The 17,493-nt window shown below is 31.8% G+C and overlaps 2 protein-coding genes across 5 annotated transcripts in view; one reads left to right on the plus strand and one right to left on the minus strand.

Annotated features, from left to right (window-relative positions):
* Positions 1-16,912, plus strand: part of Su(dx) (WW domain containing E3 ubiquitin protein ligase suppressor of deltex) — a 43,853-nt gene extending 26,941 nt beyond the window's left edge. For 2 of the 4 annotated variants that reach the window (XM_080171793.1, XM_080171794.1), the window contains exons 20-26: positions 1,668-1,761; positions 3,170-3,252; positions 4,315-4,401; positions 5,461-5,544; positions 6,506-6,603; positions 11,111-11,213; positions 13,415-16,912. In XM_080171793.1, coding sequence (XP_080027919.1) covers positions 1,668-1,761; positions 3,170-3,252; positions 4,315-4,401; positions 5,461-5,544; positions 6,506-6,603; positions 11,111-11,213; positions 13,415-13,552 — 687 coding nt within the window. In that variant the 3' untranslated portion in view covers positions 13,553-16,912. The remainder of the gene's footprint in view (positions 1-1,667; positions 1,762-3,169; positions 3,253-4,314; positions 4,402-5,460; positions 5,545-6,505; positions 6,604-11,110; positions 11,214-13,414) is intronic. The other 2 variants (XR_013882391.1, XR_013882392.1) reach the window with 2 other exon arrangements.
* Positions 8,401-10,354, minus strand: LOC145328209 (uncharacterized). The gene is made up of 2 exons (XM_080171806.1): positions 9,528-10,354; positions 8,401-9,383 (listed from the first exon to the last, which is right to left on the minus strand). Exons 1-2 carry the CDS (start codon positions 9,866-9,868, stop codon positions 8,666-8,668), a joined length of 1,059 nt encoding a protein of 352 aa, XP_080027932.1. The 5' UTR covers positions 9,869-10,354; the 3' UTR covers positions 8,401-8,665.
* Positions 16,913-17,493: the final 581 nt, after the last annotated feature.

The raw sequence follows: 17,493 nt of genomic DNA on the forward strand, positions 1-17,493 counted from the left end.
TGATCAATAAAATTACCCCTTCTGTAAATTTACATTATCGGTTGAAAAGTATTAAAACTACTAGGTTAGAACCAACTAATAAAATTCAATAAGAGTTCCAAATTTTAGGGGCCATCGAATAAGATATCGTGGTTATAAAACTTTGGATACTAGTGTAATTCCCTGATTAAAGTGTGTAGATTCTCTTGAGAGTAAAAATACTATTACCCTGACGGTGGTCGTACATTAAATTGGCCTTAAATCGATATATTGTTACTTGGATGTTGTACTAGATTTTCTTGTATTGTAATAAAGTGTTATTCGAAGCTGGCTAAAATTACGATACTTCCCATCCACCATCTTTATCCCATCCCTTCCCTCCTGATGGATGAACGAACTAAGCAATAGATATGTTGTTGATATACCAAAGTATTCTATATCCTTTCTCAGAAAAAAAATAGCAACAGTATGTATGGTTTCTAAGTTTTATACTTTTATCAAAAAGTACAAAGTTAGAAGGAAAAATGATGGAAATGTTACCTTCTACTGTGGAATATATATGAAATATATTAAACTGTAACTACAACATGATATGTATGATTGAAATGCATTCTAATCAAATAAAGATAGATTCTTGGATAAAGGAATATTTGATAGATATAAAGCAAGTTATTTATGAGAAAATTTATAAGAAATAAAAATTTTAATGTTCAAGTTACAATGTCTTAAGAATGAAATTTTAAATGTAAATTGTGACAGTAATTTCAATCTTTTTGAAAGGTCCAGGGATGGCTTTAACCGTTTTAGTACGCTCAAGGATAAGGATGGTTTAAAGCTATTTTTAGATTTCTCCCTCCGCCCCCTCCCCTTCGATTACAATATGTATATTAAAAGATAAAAATATTTGTAAATATATCTAGGATCGCGAACTTTTGATTTTTTCTTCATGTAACAATATCTTTATAGAATTAAATGAAAAAAATGAAAATTATTATACTAATTCAATGATTCATAATAGTTAGTCTTACTCTTTTAAGTTTTTTTTTTATTTTTCTTTATCCCTTTATATTTGCTTTGTGTACATTATAATATAAAGCATACAAACATGAATATTATAATAATATAGGTTAGACAACAAATTATGGCAGCAGATTTAAATTGCATTTAATTTAACCTAACCTAGCTTACATAGGTTTGTGACGTTATTATTGACTTTATTGTTGTAGGTTTCAAACTGATAAAATAATCCTATTCAATTGATTTTTGAAATATTAATTCCTATGACAATTATGCATATTGTATTAATACTATTAGCAAAGCATCCTTTATTTAAGTAATTTTGATATGTATTTACACTGAATCTTTGGTTAAAACATTAATGTTGGTTGTAACATGTAAATTTTTACTCTATATTTGTTAATGTTAATATGCTTGACTGTCTTGATTTGTTGAGCGCGCGCGCGTGTGTGTGTGTAGCTATAGTTTCTTAGCCTTTAGTAGTCATGGAGTAGGACGTTACACTTAGGTATAGCCACTAGGGCCCGTTCAAGATCCACGTAGGAGTACATTATGACTTGACCCGCTGTCTCATGGTATCTACTCTTTACCTCACCCTCGCAGAGTATGGCAGGTGTCCCACTGCGCTACGATGCCCCTATGTGAAAGTTGTTATCATACTTTTATTTTAGGATATTGAGAGTATAGACCCAGAGTTTTATAATTCCTTGATATGGATTAGAGACAACAATCTAGAGGAATGTGGACTAGAAATGTTTTTCTCAGGTAAAGAAAGATCACTATATTTTAGATAATATAATATTCGCATACAAAACTTGTTTTAACTGAATCAAAGAGAAAATGGACAATTTACTGTAATTGGATCTTATATTGCGAGATCTTAACTGACAAACATACAATTACAGATTTACGTTATGGGATATTATTTTAGTTTGTTAATCCTATCCTATCTTATCCTTTAATATAAAGTTTTTTTTTTGTCTGAATCTAAAGATCTCGGAGAAACTGAGGTGAATTTTTAAAAACTTTTTGGTTCACTGCCCCTTTACTAAAATCAGTGAGGTTCGCTAAAAATTTAGAGGGGTTAATTTTGCCTCACTATTTTAATGAGGCAGAGAGCCAAAAAAGTTTTTAACCCTTTACAGTCGGGCCCCTTGCCGCACCTTAATCGGTCGGGGGGGGGGGGGGGGCGTTCAACGCCCCCCCTTATTATCTCAGTTCCTATTAAAGCTAGAGGGCTAAATTTTTTTGTGCAAGTCCCCTGTTTGATAATGAATTTCCGACCTTTTATAAGTCTAAGTCAATTTTCGCTTCCTTCACCCTTTTATTTAACAACCTTTGTTTTTAGGTCTTTTTTTACTTAAAAATTTCAAACGGCTGTAATTTTCTTATTTTTGAAGCTAGAAGAAAAATTTTTTTCCAGAAAATGTTTATCTTTATGTAAATTTTACATTAGAAATATCAAAATATAAATTTCAGCGGCCGCAGCTGTACTTGGCAGCTGCCAGCCGCCGCAGTCGGCGGTCGGCGGGAAAACGGCGGCGGATCTTTATGAAATTTTGATACATTATGTAGACATGTAAGAAAAGCTTAAGTTTAAAATTTGAAGTCTCTAAGTCAAAAATTGCGGCCACAGGAGCCTTTTAAAGATTTCTGGAGACCTGGAGGATCAGGACCTGCAGGATCATACCTGGAACCTGAAAGTGACTTGAACACCTGTATTTCATATAAGGATGTACTACTAGAGGATTTTTTAGTATTTTGCTATGATAAAATGCTTTGTTTTAGTCAAAAAAATATTTTTGCTCTTTACCTGGATGACCCTGCCAGGTTTGCTGGCATCCTGTGCCCGCCAGGATGGAGATATTCAAAAAATTCCAACTCTCAGTTATGTGTCATACCCATACTTAAAAAGTCAAGCAGTTTGGGCTCTTTATCTTTCACACACAGAAAATGAGATAGAAAAAACCGGATGGGGGGGCGTTCAACGCTCCCCCCCCCCCCCCCGACCGTTAAGGGTTAAAGAATTCACCTCTGATCCTAAATGGATGTACTTATCAGGGAAGCTTACTATATGTCTGGGAATGATTTTAGGCTATTTTCTTGAACTTATTCGCCCTCTTGAGATAAAACTTAATCTTTGTCGTCCCTGTTCTAACTTGTATTGTTTTAGTTGATTTCGAGCTGTTGGGCGAGATCAAACCACATGAACTGAAACCTGGGGGAGGGGAGATCATTGTCAATGAAGAAAATAAGGTAAATATTGGTGCTTTCCCGCCAAAGTGCCTATCGAGCACTGAAAACCCTTAATTTTGAAATACATTGAAAATATGAATTAATTCTGACCTAAAGTAAAAACAAGCAAAAAACTACCTTCTTTTTTAATGTATTTAAAAATATTGGTTTCGTGCTTGACATGGCACTTCGAGTGAAACCAACAAAAAATATTTGCAGTAGAAGTAGCTGCTGAGTAAATTAAACAGGAGATAATCTTAGCTTAACTTAACAACCTTGGGGACTTTTATTAAATTTTGATTGATTTGTTTATGAAGTTAAGTATATCCAAGCGCTTCAACCACTAATTGTAATATACAGAAGGGATATTTTTGTGTGTCAATAGTATCATTAATCAACATCAATACATCGGCCTTTGTCTTATCCCTAGAAACCTTCACATTTTATTTTTAACCTTGTGTAATTTTCCAAAAATATTATATTCTAAATGACATAAGCCCTATTACACATACACAAAATGTAAAATAATTTAAAATGCAGAAGGCAAGCAGATGAAAGAGTTTTCTGGTTATTACAGTCCATTTAGTTCCACCATTGTTGTTGTTGAATTATTACGTCATTTACATAATTCTAAACTCAATTCAATTTACTCATAATAAATGCAATCAACATTTTGGTATTCTAGACTCGAAATTACATGAGAGTAATTCAGAGTATACATTTTAACCTAGGGTTTAAATGTTTTACACTGTGCCTTAATTGTTTAATTGTTGCTGAGAAAATCAATGTATAAAGCATAAATTAAAAACTAGTAAGGGCCAAAGCATTTTCTTTAATTTTTGATATTTTGTGATACAAACTTGATCGGGACGTCTTAGGGGGGGGGGGGGGGTTGAGTGTAATCTCCTCCCCAATACCCCAAAAAATGTAAATTTTATCGCCATTTTAACACTTCGACCCTCTCACATCCAAAATTAGACTAATTTCCTTTTTGTTTCCTTCCATCTAAAAAATGAAAGCTTGGACTTCCTTGTATAACATTTCCCGACAATTAGCCCATGCGTGACAATTTTGTAATTGTAGGAAGAGTATTTGGAGTTGGTGACTGAGTGGCGGATGACGCGAGGCATCGAGGAGCAGACCAAAGCTTTCCTGGACGGTTTTAACGAGGTAAATCAAGGATTTGGAAGTCTCTTTTTTCTAAAAGTATAAGAATGTATGTTTATCTGTATAGTGAATATATTTGAGTGGGTTCATATCGGAATTAGACAAAGAGGGGATGTGCAACTGATAAAACTAACATAAATAAAATTTCTGACCGAAAAAGAATTTTTAAAAAATTATATTTAGAATGCGACCACTTAAAAATGTATTTCATTAATTAAAAATATGCAAAGACGACATTTAAGTCCTTCCACTTATTATCTCAGTTCATATTAGTGCTAAAGGGCTAAATATTTTTGTGCATTTACCCAGTTATATAATGAATTTCCGACTATAAGTGAGTCAAAGTCATATTTCGCTTCCTTACCCTTTATTTACAAACCTTTTACTAACGACCAGACATTCATTTGTATAGCTATTTGTCAATGAGTGTCAAAAATTTATTGAATCAGAACTATGGCTTCATGGTGCTCCCAGGAAAGGCATTGAAAAGTAGAATCAGGAACGTTTGTCCGTTTTTAAATATCTTGTTCCTAGCCTTAGAAATTACTAAAAAACCTCCATTTTTTAAGGTTTATTGAGAATAGTCCAATTTGTAGAGTTTTTTTGAGATTTTCTCAGGCTAGGAACGAGATTTTTTGAAACGGTCAAAAGTTCCTGATTCTACTCCTCAATGCCTTTCCTGGGAGCAACATGAAGCCATAGTTCTGATTCAATAAATTTTTGACACTCATTGACAAATAGCTATACCATTGAATGTCTGGTCGTCAGCGGTTTTAAGACTTAGGATAAATTTTAAATCATCGAGAGGTGTATTATACTCATAAAAATCATTTGCAGATCCCCGTTTTGGTCTCAGAAAAAAAATGTCCATAATCGACCAACCATAGTATTTATAAAACTTTACCTATCTTTTCCATTTTTCATCTTATTTATTTTTTCCATTTAAAAAAGCTTTTCATGAAACTGATCTTATTTTCTTTTTTTTTTCCTTGGAATAATAGAGTTGTTGGTTTAACTTATTCCTGTTTTGCCTTCATTAATTTTATCCTTACAATTGTTCAGGTTGTCCCCTTGGAGTGGCTGCAGTACTTTGACGAGAGGGAGCTTGAGCTTATCATCTGTGGTATGCAGAATATTGACGTTGAGGTAAATTATATAGAAACTTTGCTCTTATTTTGTTGGAAAAAAATACCTTTATTTAATCCTAAGTATCAAACATTTAAAAATTATATTTAATATCATTCTATTCAATTCTAATAAACATGAATAGTTATTATTCACATCTTATTAAAGACAGCTTTCCGCGAATATTAAAAAAATTAATCATAAGATTAAGATTAATTTTAAGATTTTTTTATTTTTATATTCGTGGAAAATTGTCGATAAGACGAAGTTATAATTGTTTGTTTGTTTTAATCCAGCGGATATTAATCGGTTTCAAAGCATACTGAGCTGGATCTTTAAATGTGTAGCTGTTGCCGTAGTCGTGGTCAGAGGTACAGCCACCAGCTACGGCTACAGCCACAGCTACGGCAGCGGCAACGCCAACGGCTACACATTTAAAGATCCAGCTCTGGAAAAAATATTATATGATTCAATAAACTTCACACAGTGAAAACAGTTGCAGATGTAATAAAAAAATGAAATGTTTTATAGTGTAATGTATAAAAATCTTACTGCTTTTTATTGCATGAGAACATGATACTTTTGCAGTGTTTAAAATATAAAAGATACAAGACCATAAAAGCGAAGGCATACAGAAAGAAAATCCTAGAAAAATAACGCTTTAAAAACTTTAGAAATCGTAAATTCTTCATCACTTTGAACATAAATTGTTGTTATATTTTTATTGCAATATTCTTAGAATTTCAAAATATTTTGAATTTTTACATTTTAAAGGCCTTTGTATTCATAGTGTGTTTTTCGTCATAGGAATCATCATTGTAGCGTATCAAACGTCGTAACAGAAAAGCTGAAAATTATTATGTCTAAAACGGACGTACTGTCCTTCTGATCAATGCTATAGAATTTTTTTTTTTACCTTATGATGGAGCTCATCAAACAAAGGACTCATTTACTTATTGTAAAACCTATTCTTTAATAATAGGACTGGCAAAAGAACACGATATATCGGCATTACACGAAGACCAGTAAACAGGTCCAGTGGTTCTGGACATACGTCAAGGCCATGGATAATGAAACCAGGTAAGGTCTTGTTGACAGGGACTTAGACTATGTAAATAGGTCCAGTGGTTCTGGACTTATGTCAAGGCCATGGATAATGAAACTTATAGGAAAGATCTTGTTGTCAGGGACTAAGTAAACAGGTCCAGTGGTTCTGGACATACGTCAAGGCCATGGATAATGAAACTAGGTAAGATCTTGTTGTCAGGGACTAAGTAAACAGGTCCAGTGGTTCTGGACATACGTCAAGGCTATGGATAATGTTGTTAGTGACTAGGTAAATAGGTCCAGTGGTTCTGGACATACGTCAAGGCCATGGATAATGAAACTAGGTAAGATCTTATTGTCAAGGACTAAGTAAATAGATCCAGTGGTTCTGGACATACGTCAAGGCCATGGATAATGTGTTAGTGACTAAGTAAATAGGTCCAGTGGTTCTGGACAAACGTCAAGGCCATGGATAATGAAACCAGGTAAGTTAGTATCAGGTACAGTAGATAGATTTGTTAATAGAAAACAATAATAGTTAGATATCGCTTCAGGGGTGTATATTCTGCATGGGATCCCCGGCTCAGGGGGGGGGGGGAAATAAAAAATAAGTGGTTGGAGGGAAAAAAATGTAAAAATTAAGAAAACTGAAAACATTTTTTCCATTTCGCCCCCCTCCTTGGTTAAAAAAACTAAAAAAATGTGTGGTAGGAGGGATAAAATAAATAAAATATAGATTTCTTTAAATATTTTTCTATTTCCCCCCCTACTTTTTAAGAAAAATCTAGGGGGGAAAAAAAATAAAAAATTTTGTAGCAGGGGGAAAAAAATATATCTTGTGCAGAATATACACCCCTGTATCGCTTCGTATTATAGACAGCTTTCCGCGGATATTAAAATGAAAAGTTATAAGATTAAAACCAGTTTTATTAGACCTGGATGAATTCGTTCAATTGACTAAAAAGCCTATATACCAGGTTAACGCAAATGTGTCAAAACTTCCCCCCTTCCCTTGATACCAAAATAAATTTCTGGAAAAATGATATCAAAATATGATGTTTGTAAAATCTTTCTTGGACATAACGCTGCTAAAACTATTCAGTATAAATTCTAATTTCGAAAAACATTTTATCATGTAGCTATTTTTATAGTTTTGAGTTTTTTAGATCTAAATGTCGCTATTCTTCCTATTTTGGACAGAGTTTTATTTTTAAAGATTTTGCGCGTTTTTGCTTATCCCTTTAACTCCAATAAAATGACATGTGTAATATCACATCCATTGGAAGTGGGTATTAAATACACAAAGGATAAACTGGAAATTAATACTTCTGTTTTGAACTAGATTTCTACCATATATTGTTCAATGACATAGACATATAAATTGCATCCATTACAAAGAGAGTGAGTTACAAAATTGTATTTAAATGTACTGTTTCTAATTAAACGTTGAATTAGATACCAAAAATGAATAATAACATGTGTTTAAATTAAATTTTAATTGTAATATTTTGTTTAATAAGTTCCTTACAGTGCCTGTGTTTAACTTGGTCTTAATCTTTTAAAAACTTTTTTTAATAATAATAATGTTTATTTGGTGCTGCCAGGTACCCCCTAGCTTAGGAGATAGCACATACAATACTCTAAATTGCTGCTATCTATTGACAATTTAGAGTTTACATTATGATGTTTAGTCTCATACAAAAATAATATAATATATATAATTAACCATTTTAAGGTTCCAACTGGTGCAATTTGTTTTTGAAACTTGTAGGGATAGTGTTTACCTAACCTAACAATTTTTTAAGGTCTCGACTGTTGCAATTTGTCTGTGGAATAGGCCGGCAAGAAAATACATGTTTTGTATAAAATTATTTTCTACATGGCATTTTCCCGTGCTAATACATATAAAAAGAGGTTTTTTGATAAAAAATATTTTTTATTTTTATTATTTCAGCTCTCCATAATTTTTTTCAAAAAATGCAAAAAAATATAAAGGTTGCATGATTTTTTTAGTATTATTGAGTAAAAAATAACGATTTGATCACATTATATACAAAAATTAATTTATATTTGCTGTTTAAACTAATTTATATTCTCAATCTTTAGCCAGGGCTTCTATATCAGAGAGGTTGAAGTCTGATTTGAGCTTCTTTCTATTGTTTTTAACAACGTGGAAGTTGTTTTGTCTCTGAGCCTCTGATTTATAGCTGTTACAGAAATCCTGCACAAGTCTGATATTACGTTCAGCTGCATCATTAACAGCTGTCAGCTGCTTGACCCACGTAACAAAAGATGCATCAACCACTCCATTTGTACCCCATGCCAAAATATCTGCCCTTGTTACTCCAGCAACCTCCAGCAGGAACCAGCTCTTAGGGCCAATTAGATCTGGAAGTTTTGTGCTGGATGAAATAGTTGGTAAAACTGGTTTCTGAAGATCATAAGTTTCTGGCGCTGGATTATTCAAGAGTTTTGCAAGCATTTCTTGCCTAATATCTTTGTCAAGATCAGCATCTGCTAGAGCTAATACACTACACTCCTGTGTAAGATACCAAGTATGACGCTGCAAACTAATCAATAGCTCACCTCCTAGAACAGGATAATGTTTCTTGATTGTCATGACCTGCTGAAAACACATAAGATCGTTACTTGGTGCTTGACTGACAACGTAAGATTTAAGAAACCACACTGAGTAGAATATGGAGATAAACAGAGCAGCTGTTTCAATCATCTTACTCTCCTCACTGCTCATCAATTTTGAAACATCACCAGTTATCCTCAACATCATTATATACAGCGCATCTGCCATGAATCTAAAAAATTAAATTTATATTAAATCGATAGCAATTTTAAAGTTAGAAAGATGTTATTTATTTGAGCAATAAACCAAAAGTGAAACTGAAAACTGTAAAGTTAATCCTGTAAATTGTTTGTTTAGTTTAATTAAAAGATTATACCTTGCTTCATGGCAGGCACCTGGCTGGTGAAATGAGAAATCCCAATGTACTTCTTCTGGAGTAAGGTAGAATACAACAAGCTCTACCATTTTTCTATAATCTCCTCTTTCAAACAGACAAGTTTTTAAGGCTCTTGTGCCAAAGGTACGAGCTTCCTCTGCCATCCTATAGATATCTGATCCAACAGTAAATGATTTCCAGTTGAATTTAACAAGATCTTTGTTACCGTGTTCTTTCATGTTAGCTTCAAGCTTTGGTTTCAATACAGGCCATGCATTTTTCAGCCTAACATAAATTTCCCTCCGTGGTGCCTTAGTCTCGACTCCAGTAAGGGTTTCCATGAAGTGGATATGTGTACTTCAAGTATGAATCTACGACACATAAACCAAGCTACAGGTTTCTGGAGAAACTCAGACACAATAACATTGGCTCCTACAAACCTCCCAGTGTTTGAAGCGGTAGTATCATATTCATCACAGATTGCAAAAATTTGGTTGGATGTGATATCATAAAACAACAATAATTCTTGAACAGCGGCTGCTTGATCTTCACCCTTGGAACTATCACAAACAACAACGCCAAGCAAAATATCATCAGTCTCAGCCAGATCAGGTGAAGTTATAGAGACGGCAATTCTCTCTCTGGTTACTGTTATGTTGGCATCTTCATCCAAGTGAATGACCTGTTTCCCGTCAATGTGGAGGCAAAGATTTAAGTTTCTGATCTTGTGAGTTATTTTTAAAATCACGCAACCTTCTAGAAATTATATTTGCATTTTCTTCAGCACATATGTGCAATACTAAATAAGAAAATTGGGACATTTGCGCTGTAATTAAAGGGTATATATTTCTTGCTTTAATTATTTTTATATTTGAATATAAAAATAATATCAAAAAAGCGAATTTAAGGTTAAAAAAATGAAAATGTAAAAAAAATTTTTTTAAATCACGTAACCTTCTAGAAAAATATATTATTTTTCATCAATTTCAAATTTTTTTTTGGAGAGCTGAATTAAAAGATTTAGAAAAAAATATATTTTGAGAATATCTTAAAAAAATACATAGAACAGGAAAATACCATGTAGAAAAAATGTTTGTATTTTCTTGCCGGCTTACTGTGGAACCTGCAGGCAGGGGTGTATATTCTGCAAATTTGACCCGGCTGAGGGGGAAGGGGGTAAAAAATAAAAAAATATGTGGTGGGGGGGGGGGGGGGGTAAAATGTAAAAATTCAGAGAACTGAAAGCATTTTTTTCCATTTTTCTCCATTCTTTGGTGAAAAAAAACTAAAAGAATATGTGGGAGGGGGGATAATATAATTAATATAAAGAGTTTTGACAATATTTTTCCATTTTATCCCTTTCCTTGCTAGAAAAAAAACTAGAAGGGGAAAAAAATTCAAAAAATTGCAGCAGGGGAAAAAATTTATCTTGTGCAGAATATACACCCCTGTCGGAAGTTCAATAATGTTACCTAACCTGACTATATTTCAGGTTCCGACAGTTACAATTTATTTGTAGCACATGCAGTGTTTCTGTGGGCTACCTTTGTTCAATAATGTTAGCTAACCTAAGTATTTTTAAGGTCCCGACTGTTACAATTTGTTTGTGGAACCTGCAGGGTTCCTGTGGGCGGCTTTGGTGAACTCATGGGCTCTAATGGTCCTCAACGCTTCTGTATCGAGAAGGTAAAATCAAATTAGGTTCAGTTAAGGTTATAAGTTAAGAGCAACGTAGGGTTAGAGCCCACTAAAATTAGAATTTAGTGGGAGGTGGATTTCAGTAATCAATAAATAGGTTGAAGTGCATAGACAATAAAGGTACTAAGAAAGAGAGGGAATGTCTGATTGAGCCAATAGGAGAATCGCATCGGAATTTACATTGGATCTCATTGGTTGAAATTGTGTACACATTTTACTACGAAGGCATGTTTTTTTTCATTTCATACATACATAAAAGTCAGCTGTAAACAGTATATTTTCTTAGTAGAAAGCTTTGCGGAATCAGAATTAATTGCCCAAAAATTTCGTTTAAATTTGAAAGCTTAGTAACGAGGTGGATTCTTAAAAAAAAAGTTAGGCTGGCTACTCGCTGGTGAGGCAAAATTATTTTTGTGAAAAATCCTCCAAAATCGAATAAAAAAATTAACAAAAATTAAATAAAATCTTAAAGGGTTATTAACATATGATTTTGTTTCATTTTTGTAGATTTTCAATGTGCTTTTGGATGATTTTTCACAAAAATAATTTTGCCTCACTATCGAGTAGCGAGTCTATAATTTCTTAAGAATCCACATCAGCTTGAGTCGAAAGTAAACAATACTTTTGTCTGCTAGAAATGTTCCTTCTTAGATCTGACGAAAAAAGGGTTCAGAATATGCTTCTATTCTTCTATTTCTATTGCATAGACATTAAAAGGTGGGGTGGGGTTTAAGGGAGGTTTACTCACCCCCAAACTTTAAAACCTCTCATTTTACCCATCCACAATTTTTAAATGCATTAGGTACCTAACCCTCTCAAACCGTTGAAACCCCTTATTTTACCCCCCTCAAAAAAAGCTTGTTTGAAAGAGTTCAAGCACCAAACAAAACAATCCCTAAAACTACGTAACCTACCTACCTTTTCTGAAAATTAAATTCATTGACTGTAATGTTTAGAAACGTACTGCTAGAACCAACCTATCAAGATTAATAAAAGTACCCACATATGAGAGGTCATGTTGATAAAACTTTGACTCCACTGTACAGAGTGAGTCAGAAAAAACTGAGTTTTTCGATTTTTAGAAACAACCAAAAGGAATACAGAAAAAATAATTATATGTCCTTGTTCTCTGTACAAAAGCACGTCAAACTTGTAAAAGGTGTTTTTCATTATCTCTAAAAATGCGGCCTCTATGATAGGTGTATGGTGTCTAAAAATGCCTTGTGTGAAAAATGTTGATCAAGAAAAATTAAAATAACTCATCTATTTTGTATTAAAGAATCTAAAAATTTCAATATTTATTTAGAAAAAGGTCTAAGAAAAGTACCTTAATGAGATTTAAAGGTGAAATGCTTTTTGGCTCCTTACAAAAGCATTTTTAGAATACTGCAATTTGTCATTTTTTCATATTTCTTGATTGTGATGCATGTGGTTTAAAAGAATCTTCTATAATAACGTAGCTTATAGTAAAAAGAAAAAAAACCTTTTTATTTGACAAAAAAATCTCTCAAGATAAAAAAGTTATCAAGGTTTGAATTTTTAAAATGATAATGCCTTTTAGAAACCCTACCCTATTTAAATGTTATTATGATGGATTATAAGTATAATTTGTTAAAAGGGGGCGGAGATTTGGGAGATTAATTCCAGTCTAGCACCAAATATAGAGGAAATTCAGTGGGAGGGGGGGAGGAATTTAGGTAACAAGATGAAATATTTCTAGTCATGAGCTGGTTTTCCGGTCATGGGGTATTAAATCTTAACAACACGTTTGATTTATAATGTGATAATTTGATTTAAATAAATTGTATTTTTAAGATGTTAAATATTTACAATCTGTTGAATAAAAATTTTAATAATCAAAAAATATGTTTGTTTATCTTTTTAGAATGGTAGACATTTTTTATTATAAATAAATCTACCTAAAAAGTACAAAATAATGGCCGAAAAAGTCATCACACACACTTTTTGAAATCTTTATGCTCTAAAAAGCGCCGTTGTTTTCAGAGATATTCAAAAACACCTTTTCTAAGTTTAATGTATATTTTTATAGAGAACAAGAACCTATAATTGTTTTTTCCATATTCCTACTGGTTGTATCAGAAAATCGGAAAACTCAGTTTTTTCTGACTCACCCTGTATTTCACAGTCCAATGTCCCCTCCCTTCCAGCTAACAACTAACTTATTTTAGGTTGGCAAGGACAGCTGGCTGCCGCGCAGTCACACCTGCTTCAACAGGCTAGACCTACCACCATACAAGAGCTACGAGCAATTGGTTGAAAAACTAAAGTTTGCCATCGAAGAAACAGAGGGATTTGGACAAGAATAAACTAAAGAGAATTGTTATGAATAGAGTTTTTTGTTTGAAAATGTTTTACCAAATAATAATCAGAAAAGGTTTCAGAAATAAACGAGACTAGATATCTGCGGGAAAACAGTTATTCAAAAAATTGGGAATATCTCCATGTTTAAATCACTTTCGCTCATTTTAAAGAGGATGGGGTGGCTGATTTGCTTTTTTTTAACCAGACATAAAATACAAATCAACCAAAATAAAGAGTGTTGTAACTCTTTAGGTATTGTCTTGTTCCTTTGTGTTTTAGGTTTGGTTTTTAAATAGTGACGCCCAACCCCCTTTTAAAATTTTTTTATCAGATGTCTAATCTTCTTTATTTCTGACAACTATAAAATAAATGAATTTTGGGAGTTGTTAAACAAAGCAAAAATACAGAAATATAATCACACAGCGATATTTATCATGGCAAAAAATATTACCTACTATTGCTTATTATTTAAACAGTGTCAACATATTGAAACCTGTTAAAACTTGCTAGTTTTCAATTTATATGATATTTATTGACATCAAGACGGAAGTATGATAGAAGGTCCCCTTTTGACACATTTTTAAGCTGCTTACGGACAAATTTTCTGGACATAACTTCAATGATGCATATAAAATGCGCAATAAAGGTCTACAAATAATCTGGCAGATTCAAACATGTACTTAAATAGCAGTACAATTGTAGTAAAACAGCTTATATTCAATTATAATGTACGTTTATGTTGTACGCTGCGAGGCCCCTTGTTATAATAATATCATTGTTATACCAGACCCAAGGGTAAGGCTTTTTATGCGATTAGAACGAAGAGAAATTACAGTCTGTGTTCAGTGCAGATAGCAGCCTTTAAATCGGTCAAAAAAAATTCCTTCCTTCCTATTTTCGAATTGATTTATATATCAATGGTTTTAGGAATATTTATTATTTCGTAAATATATCATAATTTCGAGTACAGCTAAGCGTCAAAATAATACAATTTTTGTTTTATTTTACATGTAAAATACGAATGAACTCAGTAAAAATTAAATCTTTTCAGATATCTTTCAATCATCTCTATCTAAACAAATATTTAGAAAATACATATTTTTTGGATTCTCGATGTAATACAAAACTTTTACTGCTTTTTGATCCAAAAACTAATTTTTTTATAGAATATATTTTAATCTTGTTCCCTTTGCCTTAAAATTTACAAGTTTTTTTTAGGATAAATATTTGATTTTAAAATGCCTAGCATAAAAATACCTAGTCACTTTTTTATAAGGGGTTGAATTACTTTTAGTTGTATCTTATACCTGTACACGAGAAAACTATAGTCAATACAACAATAGTAGGTTTTAAAATCAGTTAATTTAAGTGAAACTTTGTGAAACAAAAATGTATTAATGAATGATAAAATGATCTTCTCTCCCCCCCCTCAATTATAATTAACAAAGTTCCTTCTTTGGTAGATATAAAGTATTCAAACATATATAGGGGACTACATTATTTCTACTCCCCGTCCCCCACTATTTAAGCTACCAAAGGTTGACACCTTTTTTTTTAAACTTTAGTTTTAGTTTCACTTTTTGAAGATTATTAAAGGCCCTCAACAGATTATGACGTCATACGATAAGATATCAATGAGAGGCCAGAATAAATTTTACCATTGGTCAATTACAGTGTATACTAGCCTCTCATTGGCTATTCTATCGTATGACGTCATAATCTGTTGAGGGACTTTAATCATCTTCTCACTCTTTCTCTGTATGATTTTGGAATTTGAGTCTTAAAGATTAGAACTCTTTTCCTTAATCTTTAAAATTATCTTTTGAGCTAAAATTATTATTACGATATGCTAGGCAATTTATTTTCTAAAAATTTAAAGAAAAAAACCTAATTATTTACTTTTGAGATAATAAACTATATAAACTGATATGACACAATATTATAAATATAACATATATGTTTGAGATGAAAAAAAAACATGTTAATAAATATGCATCAAAATACAATTATAAGATGTTAGGTCTTTTTTAGCTAACATTGATTGATATTTGTTATAATTACTCCTTTATTATTTTATATCATTTTATGATTTCTCTATTTATTTTAAAATGCCAATGATTAGATTTTAAGAATTATTATAATGCCGAAAAATAAATTTAGTCATAATTTCATTTTCTTTTCTTTTTTGTAATGTTGAGAAAATTGTAAAGAATTTAATTTTAATTTTGTAATTTTCAAATTATTATATAGGTATATTCTAAGTACAAAATATTTAATTAAATTTTGTTTTTTTAAATAATGTATTTTAAAAGTTATTAAAATGTAGAAAATGAGTTGAGATACTTTCAATTATTAAAATTTAAAAATATTTTGCGAATTTTAATATTAGTGTAATGGATATTAGTCTCGATATTAAGCAAAGATTACCAGCCGCAGGTGAAAACCAGCTGCGGATCATAAAAAATAGTGTAAGCGGCCTGCTTAGAAAATTGTGGATTTTTGCGGCTGCCGATTCCTAGATTAAGCATGTTATGAAATATCTGTCTAAAACTTTAACCATTTCATCGAATCAATTTCAGGATTGTTTTTCTAGAGTGTATAAAGGTTAGGTTAAGTAAATTAAGCCATATTAAGGTAAGGTAGGAGGTTAGTTAAGTCCCAAATAGGTTAGGTGTTTTAATTTACAATTCAACCATCAACAATTAACACTTTTAAAAATGAAACTTTTATCCCATTACATTTATTTTTCAACAATCGTATTGTTAAATATGAAAAAACTCAGTGGTATTATAGCAATTAAAATACAATGAATCATATTTTTATTTATCCAATAGTTATTAAATTTAAATAATAAAAATATTGGATCAAATCAGAATATTGAACAAATATTTTGAAATAATTTTCAAGGCTGTTAATAGCTTAAAAGATGACTGAACTTCAGACTCATTTAGAACCGAATAAAGAACGACTTTAATTAATTTTGAATAGCAAAAGACGTATATAGTTCCTTTCGTGGCAACGAACCTTAAGGGTTCCCCAAAAGACAAAGAAATAATATTAATCTGTTTAATAAAATGTATGAATGAATTATTCGAATTTCTGATTTTCTCCAATATTTTTATACAAGAAATTTAATTAATAGCAAACTGTTAAGAATTAAGTTTTAGCTTCTTAATTAAAAAAACAGTGTAAATTAATTAGTTTTTGGTATGTTTGTTCATAATCTGTGATTTGTAGTTGAGTTTGTTATCATTATTATTATCATTATTATGGTTGAGTTTAATTGATCATTCAATTCAGTAATTTATTATTATTATTATTATTATACGGCGTAGATAGTCATCAATAAATTTAAGTTTCAGAAATTTTAACCTATTATTTCTTTCTTCGTTTTTGTATTGATATCTTTATACTAAAGTAACAGGATGTCTATGTGTTTGTGTGTTTGTACCGAAGGATCTCGCTAGCCGCTGAACCGATCGGGTTCTCCTTAACAGGGTAGCTTCTCATAGGTCCCGGGAAGGTTTATAATTATTTTCTTGGGGGGTGGGACACCCCCTACCCCCCAAAAAAATGAAAAATCCCCCCCCCCAAAAAAAAAATAAATTTTTTTTTTGAATTTTTTTAACTAAAATTAAATTTAACTAAAAAAAAATAATTATTATATTCTTTTAAAATCTAAATTAAGGAAGTTTAATTATTAAATTCGACTCTCTCCTCAAGTGCCCCTTGAGGCCTCTAGGGACGTAGCCGCTAGTATCTTTTTAAAGTAACAGGATGTATGGATTTCTGTGTAGCAAAGGATCTCGCTAACAGCTGAACCGATATGATTCTTATTTTTAGTAATGGTCCCGAGAAGGTTGGGGGAGGGTTCCAAGAGAAATAATTTCTGTTGTTGGAATTAGCGAATCTTGTAATCTATAATACAAAGTAGCTTGATGTCTGT

This window comes from Acartia tonsa, chromosome 9, assembly GCF_053477335.1.
Source record: "Acartia tonsa isolate MP-2025a chromosome 9, ASM5347733v1, whole genome shotgun sequence".
NCBI lineage: Eukaryota > Metazoa > Arthropoda > Copepoda > Calanoida > Acartiidae > Acartia > Acartia tonsa.

What these genes read in the sequence shown, in the direction of transcription:
- LOC145328209 (XM_080171806.1), bottom strand. Translation starts at nt 9,868, where the DNA reads ATGGAAACCCTTACTGGAGTCGAGACTAAGGCACCACGGAGGGAAATT. An exon ending in GGTGCCTGCCATGAAGCAAG is followed by an intron (nt 9,384 to 9,527) that starts GTATAATCTTTT and finishes TTAATTTTTTAG; the next exon opens with ATTCATGGCAGATGCGCTGT.